At 44.9% G+C, this 26419-nt stretch overlaps 1 protein-coding gene across 15 annotated transcripts in view; it reads right to left on the bottom strand.

Moving 5' to 3' along the window:
* The window catches only part of SCUBE1 (signal peptide, CUB domain and EGF like domain containing 1), a 308473-nt gene that overhangs the window by 10467 nt on the left and 271587 nt on the right, over window positions 1–26419 (bottom strand). For all 15 annotated transcript variants that reach the window (XM_039547805.1, XM_039547812.1, XM_039547728.1 and 12 more), the window contains 3 exons: window positions 17461–17628; window positions 16381–16542; window positions 11033–11230 (listed from right to left, as the gene is read on the bottom strand). In XM_039547805.1, the coding sequence (XP_039403739.1) occupies window positions 11033–11230; window positions 16381–16542; window positions 17461–17628 (528 nt within the window). The remainder of the gene's footprint in view (window positions 1–11032; window positions 11231–16380; window positions 16543–17460; window positions 17629–26419) is intronic.

Genomic DNA, 26419 nt, shown 5'->3' with positions numbered 1-26419 from the left:
AGTAGGCAGATAGCAGGATGCAACATGAAATTATTATGATTAGAGCTGATCAAAAAACGGCATCTCCATCCCGTGGGAAAAAGACGGTTACTCACCTTTGTAACTGTTCTTCGAGATGTGTTGCTCATATCCATTCCAGTTAGGTGTGTGCACCGCGCGTGCACGTTCATCGGAAGATTTTTACCCTAGCAACTCCCGGTGGGTCGGCTGGGTCACCCCCTAGAGTGGCGCCACATATATACCCCTGCCGACCCGACCGCTCCTCAGTTCCTTCTTGCCGGATACTCCGACAGTGGGGAAGGAGGGCGGGTTTGGAATGGATATGAGCAACACATCTCGAAGAACAACAGTTACAAAGGTGAGTAACCGTCTTTTCTTCTTCGAGTGCTTGCTCATATCCATTCCAGTTAGGTGATTCCCAAGCCTTACCTAGGCGGTGGGGTCGGAGTGAGATATCGCAGAGTGTAAAACTGCGGAGCCAAAGGCTGCGTCATCCCTGGACTGCTGGACCAGGGCATAGTGGGAGGCAAAGGTATGAACTGAGGACCAGGTAGCTGCGCGACAAATCTCGTGTATAGGCACGTGAGCCAAGAAAGTGGCAGATGAGTTTTGAGCCCTGGTAGAATGTGCAGTGATGTGGCTCAGTGGAACATGAGCTAAAGCATAACATGTGCAGATGCAGGACGTCACCCAGGAGGAAATCCTCTGCGAGGATGAGGTAAGCCCCTCATCCGCTCAGCCACCGCAACGAAGAGTTGTGGGGTTTTGCGGAAGGGTTTTGTGCGCTCGATGTAAAAAGCGAGTGCTCTACGGACATCGAGTGAGTGCAGTTGTTGCTCCCTGCAGGATGAATGCAGCTTTGGAAAGAAGACAGGAAGGAAGATTTCCTGGTTAACATGGAAGGCTGATACCACTTTGGGGAGAAAGGCCGGATGTGGTCGCAACTGCACCTTGTCCTTATGGAATACAGTATAGGGAGGGTCTACCGTAAGAGCTCAAAGCTCAGAAACTCGTCTTGCTGATGTGATGGCCACGAGAAAGGAGGTTTTCCATGAGAGGTAGAGGAGGGAGCAAGTTGCTAACGGCTCGAACGGGGGCGACATAAGTCTGGTGAGAACCAGGTTAAGGTCCCAGGTCAGGGCGGGGCGGCAGACCTGTGGGTATAGACGCTGCAGGCCCTTGAGGAATCAAGATACCATAGGATGGGAAAAAACCGAGCGGCCAGTTTCTCCTGGGTGGACGGTAGAGATGGCCGCCAAGTGCACTCTCAAAGATGACAGTGCTAGGCCCTGTTGTTGAAGAGACCAAAGGTAGTCCAAGATGGTGGGAATGGAAACCTCGGTTGGGAGAACATGCCGCGCTTCACACCAGCACGCGAAGCGCTTCCACTTGGCCAAATATGTTGCTTTAGTGGAAGGCTTCCTGCTACCCAGGAGCACTTGTTGCACTGGGGCGGAGCAACGCAACTCGGACTGGGTCAACCACTCAGCAGCCATGCTGTGAGGTGGAGGGATGGTAGGTCTGGGTGATGGAGTTTGCCGTGGTCCTGAGTTATCAGGTCCAGGTGAAGAGGAAGGGGGATAGGGTCCGCTATGGACATATCCAGCAACATGGTGTACCTGTGTTGCCGGGGCCACGCTGGAGCGATCATGATCAAGCGGGCTCTGTCCCTGCGTACTTTGAGCAGGACCCTGTGCAGGGCTGGCTCCAGACCCCAGCGCGCCAAGCGCGCACTTGGGGCGGCCTTTTGCCGGCAGGGTGGCAGGCGGCTCCGGCGGACCTTCTGCAGTCATGCCTGCGGGAGGTCCACCGGAGCCGCGGGACAGGTGGACCTGCCGCAGGCATGACTGCAGAGGGTCCGCTGGTACCGCAGCTCGGGTGGACCACCGCGGAACCTCCGCAGGCATGTCTGCAGAAGGTCCCGCGAGCCGCGGGACCGGCGACCGCCAGAGCGCGTCCTGCGGCGCGCCGCCCTGCTTGGGGCAGCAGGATTCCTAGAGCCGCCCCTGACCCTGTGGACGAGCGGAAACGGTGGAAAGGTGTATAGCAGGTGCGTCGTCCACGGTATAAGGAAGGCATCCGCTATGGAACCCGGGGAGAGGCCTTGGAAGGAGCAGAACATCTGGCATTTCCTGTTCTCGTGGGACGCGAATAGGTCTACCCGGGGAAATCCCCACTTTCGGAAGATCGAAGAATAATGTCCGGGCGAAGCGACCACTCGTGAGAGAGGAAGGATCTGCTGAGGCGATCCGCCAGCGTGTTCCGAACCCCTGGGAGAAAGGACGCTACGAGGTCTACGGGGTGGACTATACAGAAGTCTAGAGTGGCACGGCCTCCTGACAAAGGGGCGAGGACCTTGTCCCGCCCTGTTTGTTTATATAGTACATGGCTGTTGAGTTGTCGGTGAATATTGACACACAAACGGTCCTGCAAATGCTGTTTGAATGCCTGGCAAGCAAGAAGGACTGCTCTTAGCTCCCGGACATTGATGTGCAAGGCCAGTTCCTGAAGTGACCAAAGGCCTTGAGTGCGTAGATGACCGAGAGATGATGCGTCCGTTGTCAGGGATGCCGAGGGCTGGGGTGGATGGAACGGCAGCCCTGTGCACACGCGGGAGGGGGTCAGCCACCATTTGAGGGAGTCTAAGACACTCGGGGGAATGGTGACGATCATGTCTATGGCATCTCTGCGGGGTCGGTACACTGAGTTGAGCCACGATTGGAGGGGACGGAGGCGTAGCCTGGCGCATTTCGTCACAAACATGCAGGCTGCCATGTGACCCAGGAGACCCAGACAGGTGCGAACTGAAGTTAATGGAGCAGCTTGAAGACTCTGGATGATGGCCACCATTGCCTGAAACCGGGGCAGCGGTAAGCAGGCTCTGGCGAGGTTTGAGTCCACGGTGGCGCCAATGAAGTCTATCCTCTGAGTGGGAATCAGAGTGGATTTTTCCGCATTGATCAGTAGGCCTAGGTGTAGGAAGAGGTCCTTGACAATGTAGACGTGATGGGTCACCTGTGCCTCGGATACGGAAACACGTGTATCCGACAGTGGCGGAGGTGGGCGGTGACTACAGCCATGCACTTCGTGAATACCCTTGGAGCTGTAGAGAGGCCGAAGGGGAGGACTGCGAACTGAAAATGTTGGCGGTTGACTACGAACCAGAGGAACCTCCTGTGAGGTGGGTAGATGGCTATGTGGAAATAGGCATCTTTCATGTCGAGGGCGGCATACCAGTCTCCGGGATCCAGGGATGGGATGATGGTCCCTCAGGATACCATGCGGAACTTCAACTTTATCATGAATGTGTTGAGTTTCCGCAGGTCTAGGATGCGTCTGAGACCTCCCTTTGCCTTGGGGATTAGGAAGTAGCAGGAGTAAAACCCCTTGCCCCACTCGTGGTCTGGTACCTCCTCTATGGCTCCTTTGGCAAGGAGAGCCTGAACCTCCTGAAGGAGGAATTGCTCGTGAGAGGGGTCCCTGAAGAGGGACGAGGAGGGTGGGTGGAAGGGGGGGGCGTGAAATAAATTGGAGTTGGTACCCAATTTCCAGCGTGCGTAAGACCCAGCGATCTGACGTTAGCTGGGACCACGCAGGGAGGAAAAAGGAGAGACGGTTGGAGAAAGGCGGGAACAGATCCTTTAAAGAAACTGGTACAACACCCTCGGGCGCACCTTCAAAAGGAAGGTTTCGGCCCTGCGGGAGGCTTGGAGGGACCTCGGTTTTGGCCCCCTTAGTTGACCAACTGCCGTCGGCGACCTGTCCTGCCCCGCCCTCTGGCAAGGTCTTGCCTTTGCCTGGGATGAGGGTACGGGCGGTGTGGTTGAGGGCGGAAGGGCCTGCGCTGCGTTACTGGCGTGTGCATGCCCAATGAGCGCATAATGACCCTGTTGTCTTTTAGGCTTTGCAGCCTAGGGTCAGTTTTGTCCGAGAAGAGACCTTGTCCTTCAAAGGGGAGGTCCTGAATTGTATATTGGAGCTCCGGGGGGAGGTCTGAGACCTGCAACCACGATAGACGTCGCATAGTGACCCCTGAGGCTAGTGTCCTGGCTGCTGAGTCCGCAGCGTCTAGGGAAGCCTGGAGGGAAGTTCTTGCCACCTTTTTCCCCTCATCTAGGATAGCCGCAAACTCCTGACGGGAGTCCTGCGGGAGCAATTCCTTAAATTTGACCGCCGCCGCCCAAGTATTATAATTATAGTGGCTAAGGAGGGCTTGTTGGTTAGCCACGCGGAGTTGGAGCGCCACTGCGGAATAGACTTTGCGCCCCAGCAAGTCCATGCGCCTAGCGTCTTTAGATTTAGGGGCTGGAGCCTGCTGTCCATGGCGCTCCCTCTCATTAACCGACTGGACAATGAGGGAGCAAGGTGCGGGGTGGACATACAGATAGTCATAGCCCTTGGAGGGCACCATATATTTACGTTCCACGCCTCGTGCAGCAGGTGGGACGGAGGCCGGAGACTGCCAGATCGTGTTGGCATTGGCCTGGATCATCCGAATGAAGGGAAGAGCCACTCTCGTGGGGGCATCAGACGACAAAATGTTCACCGCTGGGTCCTCCACCTCCGGGACCTCCTCGACCTGTAAGTTCATATTTTGTGCAACACGTCTGAGGAGGTCCTGGTGGGCACGTAGGTTGATTGGGGGAGGGCCGACAGACGAGGTTCCAGCTACAGCCTCGTCAGGGGAAGAAGATGAGGAGAGACCCGGGACAAGCGGGTCGGTCGAGGGCTCGTCATGGTGGGTGGGTTGTGCCTCCCTGGGGAGTTGAGAATCCTGAGGTTGGGCCGACACTTCCTCTGAAGGAGAGGGAGGAGGACGGCTTATCGTTGCCTCCGGCACCCGATGTTCTGAGGTGGCAGAGCGCGACGGACCTGGGGGTGCACCTTGGGTCTGATGATATGCCCACGGTGTCCAGAAACCCCACTGTTGAGGTCCCTGATCCTGAGCCTGGGGCTCGTGGAACAGTGCAGCAGGCACATCAGCGTCGTGGGCATACGCGCTATCCGCCTGTGAAGACACGGACGTGTGTCGGGACGGCCGGGGGGGGGCCGAGCTATGGTATGAGGCCCTCTCCCCCGTTGGTGATCTCCTCGGTGTCGGGCATCGGTGCCTGGAGCCATACCGGTGCCGAGAGTGAGACCGGGACCTGCGAATGGCCATGTGCCGGGAGGTCGACCTGGATCTCGACGGTCTCCGGCGGGAACGGCTGCGAGAGTCTCGGTGCCGGGATTGGTGCCAAGAGCTGGAACGGTACCGAGAGTATTCAGCAGTGCGAGATACCGATCCATGCCGCGAGTATGACTGGTACTGATATGGCGATCGGTGCTGGGACTGCGAGCGGCGTCGGGACCGTGAGCAGCCATGAGAAGGCGAATGGTGCCAGGACCTAGATCGAGATCGGTGCCGGCCTGCCGAGCCAACTGATGGAGGCGTCATCATCGCAGGTTTGCCTCTCGAATGTAGTTCCCGCACCGGCAGTGCCGGGGGTTGAGGCAGGACAGACTCAGTCATAGCGATAAGGTCACTTGCAGCCGAGAACGTCTCAGGCGTAGACGGGACCATAAGCTCAACCACAGGCGGGGAGCTCTCCGGGACCGGACTCGACGGCCCTCTCGGGACCGGAGTCAACGGTACCACAGCTGTCAGTGCTGCAGCAAGTGTAGGTGCCGGGCAGTCCGAACGGGGTTCTGAGTCGCTGAAGGCATCGAAGAAGTAGAGGACTTTGACCTCTTCTGCCTTGGCGAGAGGGTTCGGTGTCGATCAGGGCCCTGCGCCGGAGAAGGCCGGTGCCGCGGTGTCTTGGCGGTGCCGGCACGTTCCGGTGCCGGAGGAGCACTGCTGGCAGTGCGGTCAGCGCTCGGTGCTGAGGATGGAGGGTTCAAAGCTGTCTCCATGAGGAGAGTCTTTAAGCGAAAGTCCCTCTCCTTCTTTGTCCTCGGCTTAAATGCCTTGCAAATTTGACACTTATCTGATACGTGCGATTCCCCGAGGCACTTTAGGCACGAGTCGTGGGGATCGCTTGTAGGCATTGGCTTTTTACAGGCCGAGCACGGCTTGAACCCTGGTGAACCGGGCATGGGCCCCGGCACCGGGTGCGGGGAAGGGGCTAATGCCCAAACCCCGCTAACTATTTCTAAACTATCTATCTAAGAACTATTTATACTAATTACACTATATATCTAAAACAACTATATACAAGAAGTTATCAATAACAAGGAGAAGCTAGGGAAGTGGAGGACAGCTAAGCTGCGCTCCACTGTTCCAACGACCGACACGGGCGGTAAGAAGGAACTGAGGAGTGGTCGGGTCGGCAGGGGTATATATCCGGTGCCATGGTGGCACCACTCTAGGGGGCAACCCAGCCGACCCACCGGGAGTTGCTAGGGTAAAAATCTTCCGACGAACGTGCACGCGCGGCGCACACACCTAACTGGAATGGATATGAGCAAGCACTCGAAGAAGACTGACATTTTGAAATTTATTTTTGTCCCAAATCTGAAGAAAAGTTGAAATTTTGAAATATTTTGTGCCATGGAAATTCCAAAATATTTTGCTTCAGAAACATCAAAGCAACTTTAAGTAAACATTTTGTTTCAATATCAAAACACTGTGATATCATATTCAATATTTATGAAGTATTAAATATTAAAGCCAAAATGAAATGGAAAAATCAAAACAAAACACAAATGTCAAAATGAAAATACTCCATTTCGATCATGCATCATTTAGTAACTTTTCTATCAACAATTCTGTCAAAATTGATATGCTCCTATGGAATACTTTGATTTGAACACAAGAGTTTTTTGTCAGAAAATGCTGTTTTCATTAAAAAATTTTCAACTAGATCTAATTATTATGACTCATATGCCAAGCAGATAGGGCACATTGTGCTAAGCACCATCCAAACATATTAGAAAGTGGCAGTCCCTGCCCCAGAGAGCTCATACTCGAAGACAAGCTCATAAGACTCCCAACTTTGGTAGTTAGTTTGATGGCACCATATTGGCCATCACATTAGAGCAAAACATCACACTGCAGTGCAATATTAAATTATAACTGACATTTTGGGGAACTAGAAAGGACCCCACAAACACCCCAAGAAGCAGTGACAGTGCTTCAGATCTCACAAATAACATAGGAGATGGCAGCCCTAAGGTGAAGCCAGTGTTTAAAAAGTAGGCCTTTTTACCTAGTTTAAAAGGGACCTGTAGAATTCATATCCACAGGATAATATAGGAAATTACCTTACTGTTGTAAGTTTAAAAGGAGAATTAGGTTTTATGGAGCTGATCTGACTCCTACTGAAGTTAGTGTTAACAGTCCCATTGACTTCACTGGGATTTGAATCAGGCCCTAAATGAGTTCCCAGAGAGAATCAGTGTTAAACTGCAGTTAAGACTGAACACCTATCAATAATTTAAGGGTAACAACATTACAGGGATATTGTAATTATCCCCCAAACAAGTCTTACAAAACCAAGAAATTCAGAGGCAAGGTGAAATGTGAGAGAAAGCCAAACACGCTAAGGTACGGAAATGCACAGTGAAAGCTCCCAACAGCCTTAACTGTGCCCTGTAGTCATGCTATGCAATAACCATACAATTAAGATTAGCATATAAAATAGTTTAAAATCCTGGATTAGATTAAACTGATTTTAATTACATTATTTTTTTTCTTTTTTTATGGAGTCACTACAGAGCAGAGTTAAGATTGTATTCAAAGAATAAGTGCTGTATTCTAATGAAATGGTTGGATTACTGCTTGAAGAACACAACTCAATTCAGCCTTAACTAAGGAACCATGACCAGCACTTCCATAATAAAAATAACATGTGAAGTTACATGAGCTAGCATAAATATGTGAAGAACTATTCTCATACTTCTGGGCATAAGAAGAAATTTCCTTCCATATTTTAGTATTGCTGTTCCTGTAGGAGCATTATTGGCAGTGAAGGTTTTTTCACTGAAGCACCCAGCATTGAACAGTGTTGGAACCAGGATGCAGGACTTGATGGACCACTGGGCTGGTTGTGACAAAGTGGGGGATTTTCTTGTTTTTTCAATGGTTTGCATGCAGAGTGTGTGGGACTCAGTTTCCCTGGGTGTTATTTGTTTAACGAGGTGGTGGGAGAGGGAGTTTGTTGTTACAGAGGACCAGTGGTGACCTTGTCTGGCAGTTGGGACCCTGGACAATGGCCTGGAGAATGGATACCCCAGACACTGGTGACTGGGAGGTCCAGCTCGAAACTCACAGTGGGTTCGGGCCAGTGGGAGGACAATGAGCTGAGGAGAGAGGATCCTGGTGGCCTAACGAGCTGGTTCCACCCAGTGGGGAAACAAAGCATGGATGAGAGGAGAGAAGGCCCAGGTGGCCTGTTTATCTGGGACAGAAGACAAAGGAGAGAGGCAGGGCATGCGGGAAGGTGATACTGGATGCTCAGCTGGAAGAAGCGGGTTTCTGGACAAGAGAGAGAGAGCAGCCAGAGCCCACATGGATGCAGGACAGACCTAGATATACTGTCTGAGGGAGGTTAGGCCTGAGGCCCTGAGAGCTTCCTATGCTGTGTTCAGACGTTCAATAAACCCCTCTGTTTTATACTGGATGAGAGTCACTCCAGTCTAGAAATTGGGGTGGCATTATTCTCTCTGGGAGTGGAGGCCACGGGGGTCCAGAGTGAGTGGACTCCTTGAGGGAGCCCACGGCGAGAGACAGGTGTGCTGAAGGCTCAGAGAGGTGCGGTTCCAGGAGGCAGAGGGGTATATGGCTTAACCCCTCAGAGAGAGTGGACACCTGAGAAGGGCTGTCACACTAAAGGGGTTCCTCCCAGGGACCGTACAGAGCTGTGAGAGAACACGAGTCCTGTGAGTCCGGGACATTGGTATGTCAATTGTTTGGCTCTTATAGAATGATCTGGTTAATTATAACATCGTTCTCTTTAAAAAGAGCAGATAAGAACTCACTTTGTACTAATCAGAGATACAGGACTGTAAACAGAAATCCTTAAGTGTCAAAAGCTGTTGAAACTATTGTACTAATTAAAATAGACTGTTACTCTATACAGCTGATTTAAAAATCACATCTTTCACACATGGTGCCTCTTCGTGCTTCGTAGAGAGTTAATTAAACAGTAAACAGAAACTGAAGGCTTAGGGAAAGATTTGAAGAGGAGAAGGATAGATGACAGTAATCCATTTGTAGTCCCAACTTCAGATGTAGAGAAATTAACTTTATATGCGGAGACCAAACAGACCCCCATTTTGCTATTTTCAATTAGGACAATCAGCAAATGGCATGCACAGTAAAGACTAGTACATTGTTGGCATGGGATGAGATAATATATTAATAGAGTGACTTTCCTCATGGAAGGAGCTTAAAGCACTTCTCAGTCTTTATATACACAGAAAATTTCAGACGTTACTGAAAAGCGGTGACTTCTGGAGCATCTATGTAACAACACACACCAATGCCATACAACAATTTAGAACATGAAGTGAAGAACTAAAACTAATGTTGTTTTTATTACTTATTCGTTGTATTGCAGTAATACCTAGAGGCCATATTGTGCTAGGTACTGTACAAACATAAGAAACAGAGAACCCTGGTCTAAGGCCAGGTCTCCACTACAAACGTACATCGGTATAACTACATCGCTCAGGGATGTGAAAAATTCACACCGCGTGAGCGACATAGTTCTACCAACCTAACCCTTGGTGTAGACAGCGTTATGTTGATGGGAGAGCTTCTCCCATCGACACAGCTACTGCCTCTCGCAGAGGTGGATTAACTATGCTGATCTGAGATTTGCACTACACTACAGTGTAGTAGCATCTTCACTAAAGCGCTACAGTGGTGCAGCTGCGCCATTGCAGTGCTTTACTTGGAGACAAGCCCAAAGTCTGAGATGAGAAACAATGTGAGGATGACACACGTTGGGGCACACCAGATGAGAATGAAATAATCAGCGTATTAAGCAGCAATAATAGCAGAGAATTAAGGATAGCAGAATTTAAATCCTTTCAACATGAATTTGGTCAGAAGGCTCTGGGGTTAACATCCCTGCCCTTGCTATTGGATCCTTAATGCCCACAAGTGGCAAACACTTGGGTTTTACATCTCATCCACAAGGAAACGGCTCAAGAAGCACAGTGCCTCATGGCATCATGCTGACTCAGCAATTCAATGTGTGATGTCTTCCTCCTAACACACTTCCTGAAGCACCTAAGTACTGGATGGAAACCTCCAAGCCAGTACTGACCAGGCCTGATGCTGCTTGTGATAAGTCTTACAAAATCACAGGGGAAGTGTCATGGCACTTATCTGTAGGCTAAACAGAAATTCCAGGAAAACTTTGGGAAACATAACAATATCCAGTTAAATTAACAACTTCTTTCTTCATTACCGCACAGATAGAATACTTGGACTGGAAAAGCAGCAAAGAGTCCTGTGGCACCTTATAGACTAACAGACGTACTGGAGCATGAGCTTTCGTGGGTGAATACCCACTTCATTGGATGCATGTAGTGGAAATTTCCAGGGGCAGGTATTCACCCACGAAAGCTCATGCTCCAGTACGTCTGTTAGTCTATAAGGTGCCACAGGACTCTTTGCTGCTTTTACAGATCCAGACTAACACGGCTACCCCTCTGATACTTGGACTGGAAACTTATGAGAATAATTTTAGAGATGATTGGCTAGCTCCTCAGCTGCTATAAATTGGCATAGTTCCAGTGACTTCCACGCATCTACACTGGTTTACACTGCCTGAGGATCTGGCCAGACAAGACTACATTATATGCCTTCTGATTCATCCGAGACACTTTTTGATGATAATTAACACATTGACTTTATTATTAAAGTATTCTGTTTTAGCACTAGCCACAACTTGCTGTTCCAGCTCACTGAATAGCCCTTGTAAATAATGTCGGACCGAGCCGCTGGAAAATCATTTTTGCACATTTGTCCATTCCATTTGGACATTCCACTCAGACTCCTTGATGTAAATATTTAAATGGCTCATGACTGGCAACTTACCACTTTTTCTCATTACTAAAACATCACCACACTCATCTTCAATTGGAAGAAATATCTCAGGAACCACAATGAGTATTCGCCTCTTCGGGGGTGGATTTATATTCCAAATGCATTCAACATTAGCTGGGTAATCACCAGGATAATTGGGAGACTCGATATAGCCTGTATAATCTCCAAGTTCCCCTCCACAGTGCTGGTCTGTGAAGAAACATAAGTTAGCATTTGTGCTTTGAAATATCTTTCAGTTGTTTGAATCTGCCACAGACACATCCAAACGCCTCCTCATGGCTTTACACCTGTGTAAATTCTGTAGCTGGCACTTTCCTTGCAGGGAAAAGCCTTTGACAGAATATTGACTCTTCTGAGTCAGTTGATCTTTGTTTTGCAAACCTAAATCTTAAACTTTTTCTACACATGAAAGTTGAACTGATTTAATTAAGTTAATGTAGACACTGATGTAGTTAAATAGGCACAGTCCTTTTGTGTAGACACCAAAGTGGCTTAACAACACTTTCATAGAATCATTGAATATCAGGGTTAGAAGGGACCTCAGAAGGTCATCTAGTCTAACCCCCTGCTTAAAGCAGGACCAATCCCCAGACAGATTTTTGCTCCAGTTCCCTAAATGGCCCCCTCAAGGATTGAACTCACAACCTTGGGTTTAGCAGGCCAATGCTCAATGAGGCCATGTCTACATATAGATTTTGTTCTGGATGAATTTAAATGGTTTTCAAAACAGACTTAGTTGAACCAGTGCAAAGCTCTGCGTACACACACTCATTTTAGTTTAAGAGTGCCTCATTTTATTTTAAATCTATTTCTAGTCAATTTAAAATAAACTGATATGTCTGGGTGCCATTGATTTAAGAGGAACCACACAGCCTTTTATGTGAGGTTGGCTAACTTGATTCAAATGACTGCTTTAGTTAAAATGGTACTATTTTTCATGTAGACAACCACTATCAAGTGATCAAGGAATTGACTTAAGCTAGATCAATATATGGCACTCTTTAAACTGATTTAAAAGTGTCTACACAAGGGGGCTACATCAATTTAACTACATCAGTTTCTAAACTTGTTTGTGTAGACAAGGCCTAACTCGTTGCAAATACTCTTTAACAGCAACAAAACAACACATAGTATGCACTGGACAGAGTCCAAAACAAACCTTATGGAATTAAGATAAACTTTATTGAGTTAAGTTAAACCTTACTGAACTAGGGTTAGCACCTTTTGGATACATTGTATTACAAATGCAATTGTGTATGTTTTATAGAATCATAGGGTTATAAGGGACCGCAAGGGTCATCTAGTCTAACCCTCTGCCAAGACGCAGGATTTGTTGTATCTAAACCATCCAAGACAGATGGTTATCCAGCCTCCTTTTGAAAACCTCCAGTGAAGGAGCTTCCACAACCGCCCTAGGCAGTTTGTTCAATTGTCCTTCTGTTCTTACAGTTAGGAAGTTTGCCCTGAGATTTAATCTAAATCTGCTGTGCTGTAGTTTGAACACATTGCCTCTTGTCCTGCCCTCTGTGGCAAGAGAGAACAACTTTTCCCCATCTTTTTTACAGCAGTCTCGCAAGTATTTGAAGACTGCTATCATGTCCCCCCTCAATCTCCTCTTTTCCAAACTAAACATTCCCAGCCCCTTTAGCCTCTGCTTATATGACTTCCATTCCATCCCTTTGATCATCTTTGTTGCTCACCTCTGGATCCTTTATAGTTTCTCTACATCCTTTCTATATTATTGTGGCATTGCATGTGCCTTCTCTAAAAGGGAGGGGGATGCTAATGTGCTTCCTCCAATATCAACCCTTTCAAGCCACTGCCCATGGAGAGGTATGCATATATTAGCTCAGACTGGATTCTCCAGGGATCAATAAACAAAATACTTTTGGATAAAAGCCTGGAGTTTAACCTGCCTCAGGGTCTTCTTCCTGTTCCAGCAAACAGTCATGACCCCTGGTGGTCCATGGAGAGTTCAGTCCTTAGGGGAGGACTGGAAGGACTTGGCCTACTGCGGCCTCAAAAGACTGGATGCTTGTTCTGTGCTGAAGCTCTGACGTAACCACAAGGAAACCGCTAGGGTGGGGTATTAAAAGACTGCACCTGCCAGAGCCCATGTGAGGGTTGGGATGAACTCTGGTAACCTTATAAGCATGCATATAGGTTCTTCCTCTCTTTTTTATAAATATGTTTTCTCTGTAATGCTTTTAACCTTAAGAATAAAGTAGGCTTGCTCAGAAAGAGCTGCTTGGTAATTTATTTCTGTAACAATTGCACTGTTCATGCATCTCTCTGAAGAGAAGGGAAGCAGGTGTCTAGGGCAACTGGTCTGTGCTGGGAATGACACAGTGTAGGCAAGGTAACTCTCCAGTCTGGAAATACCTGGAGAGTTACCAGGTTGATGTGGATCTATGCCCAAGAGAGGCAGCAGCTGAGGAGCTAGAGGGTGAGAGTGGGTACCTTTGCTGGATCACTGCGTGGAAATACAGCTGCAGTTGCCATGATCTGCACATATCTATTCTATACCACATCCCTTAAAGGCAAGAGATTAACACAAAATGCCCTCAGACTAGAGCAGTTGCTGCAGTCTCAAGACACTCATCTCCAGTGCAGTCGTGGCCAGATCAGCACTATTGGCAGGAACTGTACATTTTAGTGCCAAGTCATAAGAACGTAAAAACGGCCATACTGGGTCAGACCAAAGGTCCATCTAGCCCAGTATCCTGTCTTCTGACAGTGGCCAATGCCAGGTGTCCCAGAGGGAAAGAACAGAACAAGTAATCATCAAGTGATCCATCCCCTGTTGCCCATTCCCAACTTCTGGCAAACAGAGGCTAGGGACATCATCCCTGCCCGTCCTGGCTAATAGCCATTGATGGACCTATCCTCCATGAATGTATTGAGTTCTTTTTTGAACCATGTTATAGTCTTGGCCTTCACAACATCCTCTGGCAAGGAGTTCCACAGGTTGACTGTGCATTGTGTGAAAAAAATACTTCCTTTTGTTTTTTTTAAACCTGCTGCCTATTCATTTCATTTGGTAGCCCCTAGTTCTTGTGTTATGAGAAAGAGTAAATAACACTTCCTTATTTACTTTCTCCACACCAGTCATGATTTTATAGACCTCTATCATATCCCACCCCACTTATTCATCTCTTTTCCAAGCTGAAAAGTCCCAGTTTTATTGATCTCTCCTCCTATGGCAGCTGTTCCATACCCCTAGTCTGATAATGACTCCTCTCTATGAGGTTGGGCAAATCACTAACCTGCTTTACCTTCCTTATCTGTAAAGTGTAATAATACTCACCTACCTCACGGCAAGTTCATAAGGGTGTGTTAAAGTTTTTATAGTACTTTTAACATGAAAAGTACTATGTGTGTGCTAATTATTATGATGCGGGCCAAACTCGGTCATTGGATGAATGCACAGGGTCCTACTGATGTCAGATGGAAATGTGCTGTCCATTACGTGACTGTATTTTCATAATTAAAAAGTAGGACACTCTGGTGGTTACATTTTTAGAGTCAGACGATACTTACATTTTAGACAAAACTCCACTTTTTTTTTTTATACATGTACTGGTGTTGGTATCACCAGCTTTTAACTCAATAGCAAAATGTGCCTGTTTCTTGGAATGGAGGATTTTTTCCGCCGGAAATTTAGTGTTCTGAACAAACATTTTGTATTTATTAAAAAACAACAAACAACAAAACACATAACCCAATATTCCAATCAATGAAATGAAAAACTGAGATATTTCAAGTGTCCCCATATGAAATATGGCGACTGTCAAAGGAAAACAGACATATGGTCTCTTTAGCTACCCAAGCTCAGAGTTTGCCTCTTTGGAGAAAAAGGCAAGGGGGAAAAAGCAACATGAAAAGAAATAGCCTGATCCTGAGATGTACTGAGCATTTTAAATTCCTATTGAAGTCAGACCCTAAGATCCTGATCAGTAAATTATTAAGAGTGTCCCTAATGGGGCTACTCCTATGTTTAAAGCTGGGCATGCATTTAAGTATTTTGCTTAATAACTAGATGCTACATAAAGATCAGAAAGTGGATGGGGAAGAGAGATCAATGCAGGGAGCAAAATTAATTGGATCACTTTATTTTACAGTTGTCATACTATTCCCAGTTTCCGGCAAATATCTAATTTACTCTAAATACATTTGAAATGACTAAGGACATCAAAGATAACACATTATATAATCAGAGTGAAAGCTTATGATAGACATATAAACTAATGCTTAGTTTAGAACAGTGGTTCTCAACCTTTCCAGACTACTGTAACCCTCTCAGGAGTCTGATTTGTCTTGCGTAGCCCAAGTTTCACCTCACTTAAAAAACATTTGCTTACAAAATCAGACATAAAAATACAAGTGTGTCACAGCACACTACTGCTGAAAACTTGCTGACTTTCTCATTTTTACCATATAATTATAAAATAAATCAATTGTAATATAAATATTGTACTTCCATTTCAGTGTATAGAGCAGTACAAACAAGTCATTGTCGATATGAAATTTTAGTTTGTACTGATTTCGCTAGTGCTTTTTATGTAGCCTGTTGTAAAACTAGGAAAATATCTAGATGACTTGTACCCCCCAGAAGACCTCTGCGTACCCCCAAGGGTAAGTGTACCCCTGATTGAGAACTACTGGTTTAGAAGACGTATGTAATCTAATAATTACAGTGAAACTATCTTAAACGAACACATTAGGGAGCAGCAAAATCTGGTTGCCTAGAAGAAACGGTCTTTAACTAAAGGTCAAATAAAATTGTAGTGGGTTCCTTGAGGATACTTTAAAGTGGTAATTTAAGATACGGGGTTGCCTATGGTAGGAGATTCTCAATGCAGATTTCACTGTAGTCAAAGATTATCTGGCACTTGCAACATGCAACAGTGACATGAGTTCATCAACGAGTGACTATCTCACAGTATTTCATAACTATTAATGGTAGTAACTCAATTTTCAATTATTTTAGCTCTATAGAAACTCAGGATGAGTCACTGCAAAACTTGCATGATCTGGAAAGTTTATGCCAACTCTACATTGTTAAATTGTAAGCTGTACCATTCCAAATTAAAGTGATACAAAGATATTTTATATACATTCAGTGCTTCTTTTCCAGGTTGTGTTGTCAGTGTTTTGATGTTTTCTACCATAGGAAATATTCAGCATCAATTCTGGTGGTGAGTAGAATTATTTGCTAATGTTAAGCTGCAAAATTCTGGTCTAGCTCTAGATTCTGAACATCCAAAATCTGGGTTATTCAGATCCAGAGTTTTTGTTCAATCACATTGCTAACATACAGGAAAATATGAGGAACTTACTTTTACAGTGTGTAACATTAGTAGAGCCATCAAAATCTGTACTTGTATTCCCAGGGCAGCTAATGCAGTAATTTTGACCAAATTCAGGCTGGTAGGTTCCAACAGGACATCTGATACATCTGTGTGTTGTGGAATTGTAGTAGTGGCCAGGAGAACAATGAACTGTACAATAGGAAGGTACATTGTTTTTAGAAAATAACAATTTTAACCGCAGTGGCATCTTCCCTCCTCTCTTTACATAATCAGTAATTTCCATACTCCAAAGTATTTATCAGACAGTTAAACAGAAATCGTTTTAATGCATTTTTCTTTTACAGTGGACTTTTGATTGGAATTGTGTTCCAAGAACTAAAGCTAAATTCTTACTAATCAAGTAAAATATACAACATTTATTGCCTTTAAACACAGTGATTTACAAATCGGTCATTTATACCTGAGTTTATAACAAACAGCTAGACAAAGCCAATAGCTGTCTGCAGCAACAACAAAAATGCCTTTTGGAATTGCAGATGAGAGGTTTTAATTACCCGATGTGAGACAGTGCCATAGTATACAATTGAGCAAGCATATAGGTATATAGTCAGACAAACTCCTGCCTCACAATTGTGCCATTTACATGGAAGTTTTCAAACATGTACATGTTGTACATATATCATTTCTCTGTCATTTTCATAATCAATGTTTAATCTCATATCATCTGTATCATGCATAAGTTTTTCAAATTCTTTAAATAAAAATAAAATAAGTAACACTTGAGGGTCAGATCCACATCTGATAAAAAAAAAAATCAGTCTAGCTCCATGGAAGTCAGTGCAGCTAGGCTGATTTGCACTGGCTGAGGATCTGGCCCTGAATGTGCATGTCATGCATCCCAAAAAATACTATGTTGACTGCTGAGGACTTTGCAATGTCAGCAGATTATTTCTGGTTTGCAGATCTCCTGACCGTTTAACTCAGTAACACAGAGCTGTCTTTTTCTGAAGGTCTTCAAGTTCTTCAGCACTTCGAAGTGAAAGGAAAAATAGTAGAGAAATTACTAAGCAATATATTTTACAAAATGGGAAAAGCTCTGAAATTTACCTTTTGTTTCACAGTCCTGAAATGAAACAGCGCCTTCATATTTTGTCACCAGCCCACCGCCACATGGAAAACAAAGGGTCCTGCCTGGCTCAGGTTGATATGTACCAAGAGAGCACACACTACAAGGTTTAAAGCCGTCTGAAGAGAAATACCCAGGAGAACACTGCCCTAGAAATTGAATATGGTCAATTAGATTATTAAGTCTACCTCTGTGTGCACAATATAAAAATGTCAGCATTATTTAGCAGTGCTTCCTAAAACTTTAAAAACATAACACTAAACCTACCAATTTTATAAAAACAATTTGCTCAAAACAATGCCAGTTTCTTTGTTTATCAACATTTCTGCTTGGTCTATAATGCCATTAAGGTATCATTATTTTAGTACTTTGCACTTTTAAAGCACCTTTCATCTGAGAATTTCATAGTACTTTAGCAAAATTAATTAACCCTCACAATACCTCTGTGAGGTAGGCCAGCATTCTTATCTCCATTTGATAGATAGGGAAATGAAGGCAAATAGGAACATGGGACTTGCCAGAGTGGATCAAACCTGAGGTCCATCTAGCCCAGCATCCTATCTCTGACAGTGGCCAGCACCATGATGCTTCAAAGGAAGCTGTAAGAAACCCCACATTAGGCATAAGTGAGCTAATCCGCACCCTACATTAGGTCTCACTCTGATCTTTAATAGTTAGCATTTGGATAAAGCCCTGAAGCATGAAGTTTAACATCCCTTTCACAAAGTTTGTTTGTAACAATTCTGGATATTCTTGATACCCATATAAATGTCCAATCCCTTTTTTAACCTTGTTACATTCTTGGCCCCAATGATTTCCTGGGAAACACAGTTTAATGACATGTTGTATGAGAAAGTATTTTGTTTTATTGATTTAGAATTGTCCACATTGTAATTTCATTGAATGTCCTCTTGTACTCGTGTTATGATACAGGGAGAACAGAAGTTCCTCATCTACCTATATCTTCCTATATTACTCATTATTTTACATACATTTTATCATGTCCCTCATATTTGCCTTCTTTCTAAGGTAAACAATCCCAGTCTTTGCAATCTCTCTTCATATGAGAGTTTCCCCATGCTCTTGATCATTGTTGTTGCTCTTCTGCTTCAGCAACATCCTTTTTGAGATGCAGTGACCAATACTATAAACAGTATTAAAGTCGAGCCATTGATTTATATAAATTACAATATTCTTTATATTATTCACCATCCCGTATCTTCTGCAACCTATCATCTTGTTTACTTTTTTATCACGACTGCAGATTGAATAAAGTCTTTAATGAGCATCTATCATGATGTGTCCATGTAAGCTGTATGAGTAGTTTCAATTTTTCCTCCAGTGTGCATTACTCTGCATTTATCGACACTGAATTTCAGTTGACATTTAATTGACCATTCATCTACCATGTTCAGGTCTCTCTAGTTCCTCACATTCCTCTCTGGTCCTCGCTAACCTTAATAATTTAAAGTTATCTGAAAATTCTGCTACCTCAAATCATTAATAGATATATTAATCACAGAAGCTAGTGTGGAACCTTGAGGAACCAGGCCCCATGATGAAAATTGACCTTTTAATCCTATTCTTTTCTCCCAGCCAACTTTTGATCCAGGACAATATTTTGTCTCTCACTTTATGAATACTTAACTTCTTTAGTAACCTCTTGTGCAGGCCCTTACAAAAGTCTATTGGAAGGCTAAATAAATTATGTTAATCTTCTTTCCTTTATGCACTACTTTACTGACACGTTCAAAGAATTCTAAGAGGTTAGTGAGATACTCCCATGGACTTCAATGGGACCAGGATTTCACTCTTAGAGTCCTTCCCCTCCTCCAACCACTGGCTGAAATGCAATTGTACAAGAGGATTATTGTGCCACCAGTTTCTGAGAAACGATGTGATACTGCTAGCCTGAAGTCAATTTTGCTTTGCTTTTTATGATTTTGGGGCTAGATCCTCTGCTGATGTAAATTGGCATAGGTCCATTGGATTTAATGAGAAGAGGATCTGGCCCTTAGCGTGAAAATTCAGTACCTGTGAAACATGATGGAGTGACAGCCCAGGAGTCTTTCTTTTAGACACAGAAGAGGTACATTCTGAACACCAGTAGTGCCAGCTTTTTGACACAGCCACTAAACCTGATCTGGAGACACGCGCTATAGGAGTGAAAGAGCTATTCTGTCTCCATGCCTATTCAGTCCTTGGCTTCTCTGCTGAAATTGCCAGTAAAGTAGCCATATCATTAAATCTGTCATAATAATTGGCCACCAGCACACCTCCAAATCACATGGAATTACCATTGTTGTTAAGCAGCAGGCATTGGTGTTTAAATAAGGCTAAAATTAGTTCCCTGGGAAATGTCCCACCTAAATAGATTTCCTCATTTAGTAGAGTGGATTGCATTTATGTGAACTGCACTATAATTTAACTTTGGAGTCACTTGCTTTCTTGCAACTTTAACATAGCTTTATGGCACAATATTCACCCAAAACTTCTAGCATACATTTTATGCCTATATTGTAAAGACTGGGAGCTGGGGATTTTAGCACATGCTAATGAGTTACTACAGTAATGCTTCTGAAGCCATGTACAAAAGTACTGTTGATTAGAGCTGGCCAATACATTTTCAGAGAAACATGGTTTCATTGAAATATGCTGTTTCATCAAAGACAAACCATTGGGGACATGTATTGATTTTGACAAAGTTTTTGATGGGACTCTCCGGCCACTTCTAGAGAGAAGAGGGCGGGGAAAAGAAGCGGGAACCTGACCTTTACAACCAGAAAACAAATACTTTAACACAGTTCCATTTAGTGAAAATGCTTGAAGGGCTTTGTTTTAATTTCAGTGTGGATCAAAAATTGTGAACCCTCAAAAACTGTAGCAAAATGGAACTGCTGTCCTCCAGCAAGATCTACTGTTGATGTATCCAGTGTAGGAAGGAACAACCTATGTAAATGTAAGTTTTATTTTATCCACAATCTATTTTAATTTCAATTTGGCAGAAATAAAAGTCCACATTGTTGAAAACCTGTAGGTATTTCACTATTTTTTGAGTTGTTCAATTAATTCATCTTGTGATTACCAGCCAAAAGTCAACACTTATCTACAGTTGCCACACTGTTTGATATGAGCTACCATAGTTATTCCTTAGTATAAGGAAAAACTGCAGAGTCTCAGATATCAATGCATGTTTACTGTAGTGACCTATGAAGCAAATAACATGAATACAAATTAAAATAATAAGTTTCCAAAATCAAATAAATTAGATAGTATGACAGGTTGTCTACCCAACATAAGCCCATAGCAGGTTAACGTAGGCCAGTAATGTAAGGTCTGAGGCCTTTTTCTGCAGCTACATTAAAACAATGAAATATCAGGCTGTTGAGAAGGTGCTCCTGTACTAATAGTACCCACCACCACCACCAGATAAAGAAACAGATCTTAAGATGTTTAAAGAAAACGTTGTTTGATAGCATTCTGTCTGGCAAAGAATCACTTATCAACAGTTGTGGTTGTGAAATCTGTTGTGAAATCTCTACTTCTTCATTGTTTCACCTTTATGGTCCCTACTTCTCTATTGTATATCTGTATGGTTTCTGCCTGGGTCTTTTACTGTTCCTGTCTTTTGCATAAGTAATTTTGCAAGATTTAAATCAGCTAAGGTGGTGGGGTATGATTGGTTAAAGAATTGTTTTTCAATATGTGAGGATTGGTCAAAGAATTATTTTGTAACACTTTAGTAAAATGATTGGTTACGTTACAGCTAAGGAGGACTCAACTTTCAGTATATAAACAGGGGTTCAAAAGGAAGTTCTTTGGAACCAACTCCAGGACGCAGCTCAAGATCAGAGCTGCCAGACCTCAACACCCTGCCAACTGTATCGTGCAGAAGCTGGAGTCCCCGGCCGACCTGATCCCGACTGCCACCAGGAAGAGTTTGTCTGCCTTATTGGGACTGGTGAGCATTGTATGCTTAGCGTGTGCATTCTGTTTGAGTAACTGTTAACAAATAGAGGTTACGGATATTACTATGTAAGGCTCTTTCACTGGTAAAAGGTCCTGTAAGCCCACAGAAGGTTATGCATGGAGCCCGAGGAATGAGTTAAGGGTGGGTGCCTAAATTAATCAGGTTATGTCTTGAGCCCTAGGAACAGGGTAAGGGTGAGTGCCCTAGACTATGCAGGTAACAATAAGGGACCATTAACTTTATATGTTGACCTGGAGGGAAGCCAGGGATTGATAAAGCCTAATGGCAGATGAAGCCCAGCTGGGGAAGGAGTGGGGATAGGATTATAAGACAGAAAGTGAGAGCAGGAAGAGACTGCAGGGAGGCCTTACCATGAGGTGAACTGAAGTGGCCACGTCAGGTGCCAGACTGTGTGTGTGTGGGGGGGGGTACCACTAGCACCCAGAGTGTAGAAAATTGTGTCTGCTGCTGGTGCATATGTATTCTCTCTGCTCTAGATGCACAGAGATGGTGGAGTGCTGTGCTGGAGAAAGGAGGGCACAAGAGACATAACAGGCAGGCAGGAGAAAAGGTGAGAGGGAATAACAGAAAGCAGCAGGAGCTGCAGGGAGAGAGAGGAGGAGGAGCCTCTTATGTACCTCTCTAGCACCTGCAGCAGCCTGGACTGATTAGCACCAGCTTCTCAGGGAGTCCTGTTTCCTGCTGCTTCCCTGAACCCACTTGAGGAGAACAGGCAGTCAACTGAAGTAGCAGCAGCCAGTTAGGCCCTTAAGACACTGATATCTTCCCTCATTCAGGCCCTGCTACCAGCCTGCTTATTTGTCCCCTTCAATTGAGTGTTGAGAGCCACTATAGCTGGCACAGAGCAGCAGTCATGAGTGAAAGAAGAAAACGCCCCTCTGGGGCAGCATTCAGAAAAAGAAAGAAAGCAAAGGAAGCTTTTCTATCTAAGTAGGAAGGAGCCCTCCTGAGATACATAGACACAAATGTTCATCCAGCCCCAGTGAGGATGTAAGTGAGGAGCAGGGGCGGCTCTAGACACCAGCGCGGCGCAGCGCAGCGGCTTGCCGCCCGCCGGGGGCGCGCATTTGGCTCCGGAGGCATGCCTCGCATGCGGCTGGCCCGTGGAGCCGGGACGGGGGGACCGGACCTGCGCAGCGGCGGACCCGTCCGGCTCCCGTCCCCTCGCCCTCCGGCTGAGGCTCGGCGGCGCGGCGCGGCCCGTCCCCCGGGCTCGGTCTCCGGTGCGCCAGCATGCGGCAGGAGCTCAACCAGAGAGCGGGAGAGGGGGACCCCGCGACGAGGGAGCGGCGCGCGGCGCAGCGCTCGCTGCGCTAGCGCCATTTAGATTTCCGCCGAGCCCCGTGAGGAGATGCCTGATCTTCCAGTTAGTCAGAGTGCAGGTGACCTGGCAGCTACTGCAGAATCCATATCTCCATCTCAAATGAATGTAACCATGCACATTCCTAAAGAAAAGTGCAGATCAGAGAAGAGTGTGGTGGAGGCGCAAGAAACAGCTGCTGCTGAGTTTAGTTCCTTAAGTCTAGATGATCCAGGACTGTGGACCCACTTAAGCAGTAGCCTGAGGGACTTCCTTGTACTGCATGGGCCACAGCAAGTGAAAAACGTCATGTTCCCCAAAGACAATGAAAATAGAAGTTTCCATCCAACACATTACTGGTATGAAATCCCCAATGGTGACAAAGTGGAGAGGCCATGGCTTATGTACTCAAAAACCCAGAATGCTGCATACTGTTTGTTGCAAACTCTTCCAGTCTAATGTTCCAGCCACATTGGCTTCTACAGGAACAAAGGACTGGAAAAATCTGGCTAGAAATCTGGCATGCCATGAGAAGGCAGCAAATCACCAGAGAGCATTCCATAGGTGGAAAGAGCTTGAGATGAGACTATGGTTAAAGGCCACCATAGATGATCAGCATCAAGAGAAGATTGCATCAGAGTCTCTTTACTGGCAAAACGTTCTGAAAAGGCTCATTGCCATTGTGAGAATGCTTGTTACCCAAAACCTAGCACTGTGTGGCACTTTCAGATCAGCTCTATGTGCCAAACAATGGAAACTTCCTTAAAATTGTGGCACTCATGGCTGAGTTTGATGCTATACTCCAGGAGTACAAAAAGGCACAGAAAGCACCACTTTGATTATTCAAACAGATAAAAATGCCAGTGTTTACTATGCAGACAAGAAAAGTTACATTTGCTGTTCAGGCATTTGAAAGTTACTTAAAGTTTTTGAACAAGGCATTTTAAATTGTTAGTTCTCCTTTACTGGGGTAGGTAGCAGAGCAGTGGAAGAGTAGAACAGGAAGAAGGCAGAATTTAGACCTTTCAAAGTTTTGGCCCAAACGAGGGGGCATGGAGGTGTCATTTGAGCTCTCTGCCTCAAGTACCAAAATGTTGTGGGCCGTCCCTGAGGGAGGAGGTCTGCAGTCACTGCATAGAGGAAAAAGGAGTTGGCCATGGACAAGAAGGAGATCCAGGGAGAGAGTAAGTCCTTGGGTACTGCCCTGGACTGGGGAGTCTGGCAGGCGGCTGAGAAAGTTGAAGTAGTCATGGGGAGTTAAAAAGTGGAAGTTAAATCCTAGTGAGGAAAATAGAAAGGAGCATAAACTCTGGCAAATGAAGGGTAAAGGTATAATTAGGAAGCCCAAAAAAGAATTTGAAGAACAGCAAGCCACAGACTCAAAAAGTAATAGCATTTTTTTTAAAGTACATCAGAAGCAGGAAGCCTGCTAAACAACTAGTGGGGCCACTGGATGATCGAGATGCTAAAGGAGCACTCAAGGATGATAAGGCCATTGCAGAGAAACTAAATGAATTCTTTGCATCCGTCTTCCTGGCTGAGGATGTGAGGGATATTCCCAAACCTGAGCCATTCTTTTTAGGTGACAAATCAGAGGAACTGTCCCAGATTGAGGTGTCATTAGAGGAAGTTTTGGAACAAATTGATAAACTAAACAATAATAAGTCACCAGGACCAGATGGTATTCACCCAAGAGTTCTGAAGGAACTCGAATGTGAAATTGTACAACTACTAACTGTAGTTTGTAACCTATCATTTAAATCAGCTTCTGTAGCAAATGACTGGAGGATAGCTAATATAATGCAAATTTTTTAAAAAAGGGCTCCAAAGGTGATCCTGGCAATTAGAGGCTGGTAAGCCTGACTTCAGTACCGGGCAAACTGGTTGAAACTATAGTAAAGAATAAAATTGTCAGACACATAGATGAACATAATTTGTTGGGGAAGAGTCAACATGGTTTCTGTAAAGGAAAATCATGCCTCATCAATCTACTAGAATTCCTTGAGGGGGGGCCAACAAGCATGTGGACAAGGGGGAATTCAGTGGATATAGTGTACTTAGATTTTCAGAAAGCCTTTGACAAGATCCTTCACCAAAGGCTCTTAAGCAAAGTAAGCTGCCATGGGATAAGAGGGAAGGTCCTCTCATGGGTTGGTAACTGGTTAAAAGATAGGAAACAAAGGGTAGGAATAAATGGTCGGTTTTCAGAATGGAGAGAGGTAAATAGTGGTGTCCCCCAGGGGTCTGTACTGGGACCATTCCTATTCAACATATTCATAAATAATCTGGAAAAAGGGGTAAACAGTGAGGTGGCAAAATTTGCAGATGATACAAAACTACTCAAAATAGTTAAGTCCCAAGCAGACTGCGAAGAGCTACAAAAGGATCTCACAAAACTGGGTGACTGGGCAACAAAATGGCAGATGAAAATTCAATGCTGATAAATGCAAAGTAATGCACATTGGAAAATATAATCCCAACTTTACATATAAAATGATGGGGTCTAAATTAGCTGTTACCACTCAAGAAAGAGATCTTGGAGTCGTGGGTAGTTCTCTGAAAACATCCACTCAGTGTGCAGCAGCAGACAAAAAAACTGAACAGAATGTTGGGAATCATTAAGAAAGGGATAGATAATAAGACAGAAAATAACATATTGCCTCTATATAAATCCCTGGTATGCCCACATCTTGAATACTGCGTGCAGATGTGGTCGCCCCATCTCAAAAAAGATATATTGACGTTGGAAAAGGTTCAGAAAAGGGCAACAAAAATGATTAGGGGCATGGAATGGCTGCCATATGAAGAGAAATTAATAAAACTGGGACTTTTCAGCCTGGAAAAGAGATGACCAAGGGGAGATATAATAGAGATCTATAAAATCATGGCTGGTGTGGAGAAAGTAAAAAAGGATGTGTTATTTACTCCTTATCATAACACAAGAACTAGGGGTCACCCAAATGAAATTAATAGGCAGCAGATTTAAAACAAACAAAAGGAAGTATTTTTTTCCACACAGTGCACAGCCAACCTGTGGAACCCCTTGCCAGAGAATGTTGTGAAGGCCAAGATTATAACAGGGTTCAAAAAAGAACTAGATAAGTTCATGGAGGATAGGTCCTTCAATGGCTATACACCAGCATGGGCAGGGATGGTGTCCCTAGCCTTTGTTTGCCAGAAGCTGGGAATGGGCGACAGGAGATGGATTACTTGATGATTACCTGTTCTGTTCATTCCTCCTGGGGTACTTGGCATTGGCCAATGTCAAAAGACAGGATACTGGGCTAGATGGACCTTTGGTCTGACCCACTATGGCCATTGTAATGTTCTTATGTACATTGTGCTCATCCATAACGAAATAAGATAGAGAAAATGGTTTACATTTGTCTTTGAAAACACTAGAATATTTAAAGCTCTTTACAAACATTAGCCAATTAAACTTCTCAACATCCTTTGAAAGAAGTGAATATGATCATTCCCAGTTTTACAGATGGGGGAATCTCAGCTAGGGATGTTGTTACTTGCCAAAGATCACAGAGAAGAACAAACAGGATTAGAACTCATCAGTTCTTCACGCTGAGTGCAGTGCACAGATCACTGCAGTGTGTATTTCTCTCGGATATGATTGCTGTTGATGACACAGAGGAAC

The sequence above is a fragment of the Mauremys reevesii genome, linkage group 1 (genome assembly GCF_016161935.1).
Source record: "Mauremys reevesii isolate NIE-2019 linkage group 1, ASM1616193v1, whole genome shotgun sequence".
Taxonomy (NCBI): domain Eukaryota; kingdom Metazoa; phylum Chordata; order Testudines; family Geoemydidae; genus Mauremys; species Mauremys reevesii.
Note: the sequence above shows the minus strand (reverse complement) of the source record. Positions and strands in the feature narration are given on the sequence as shown.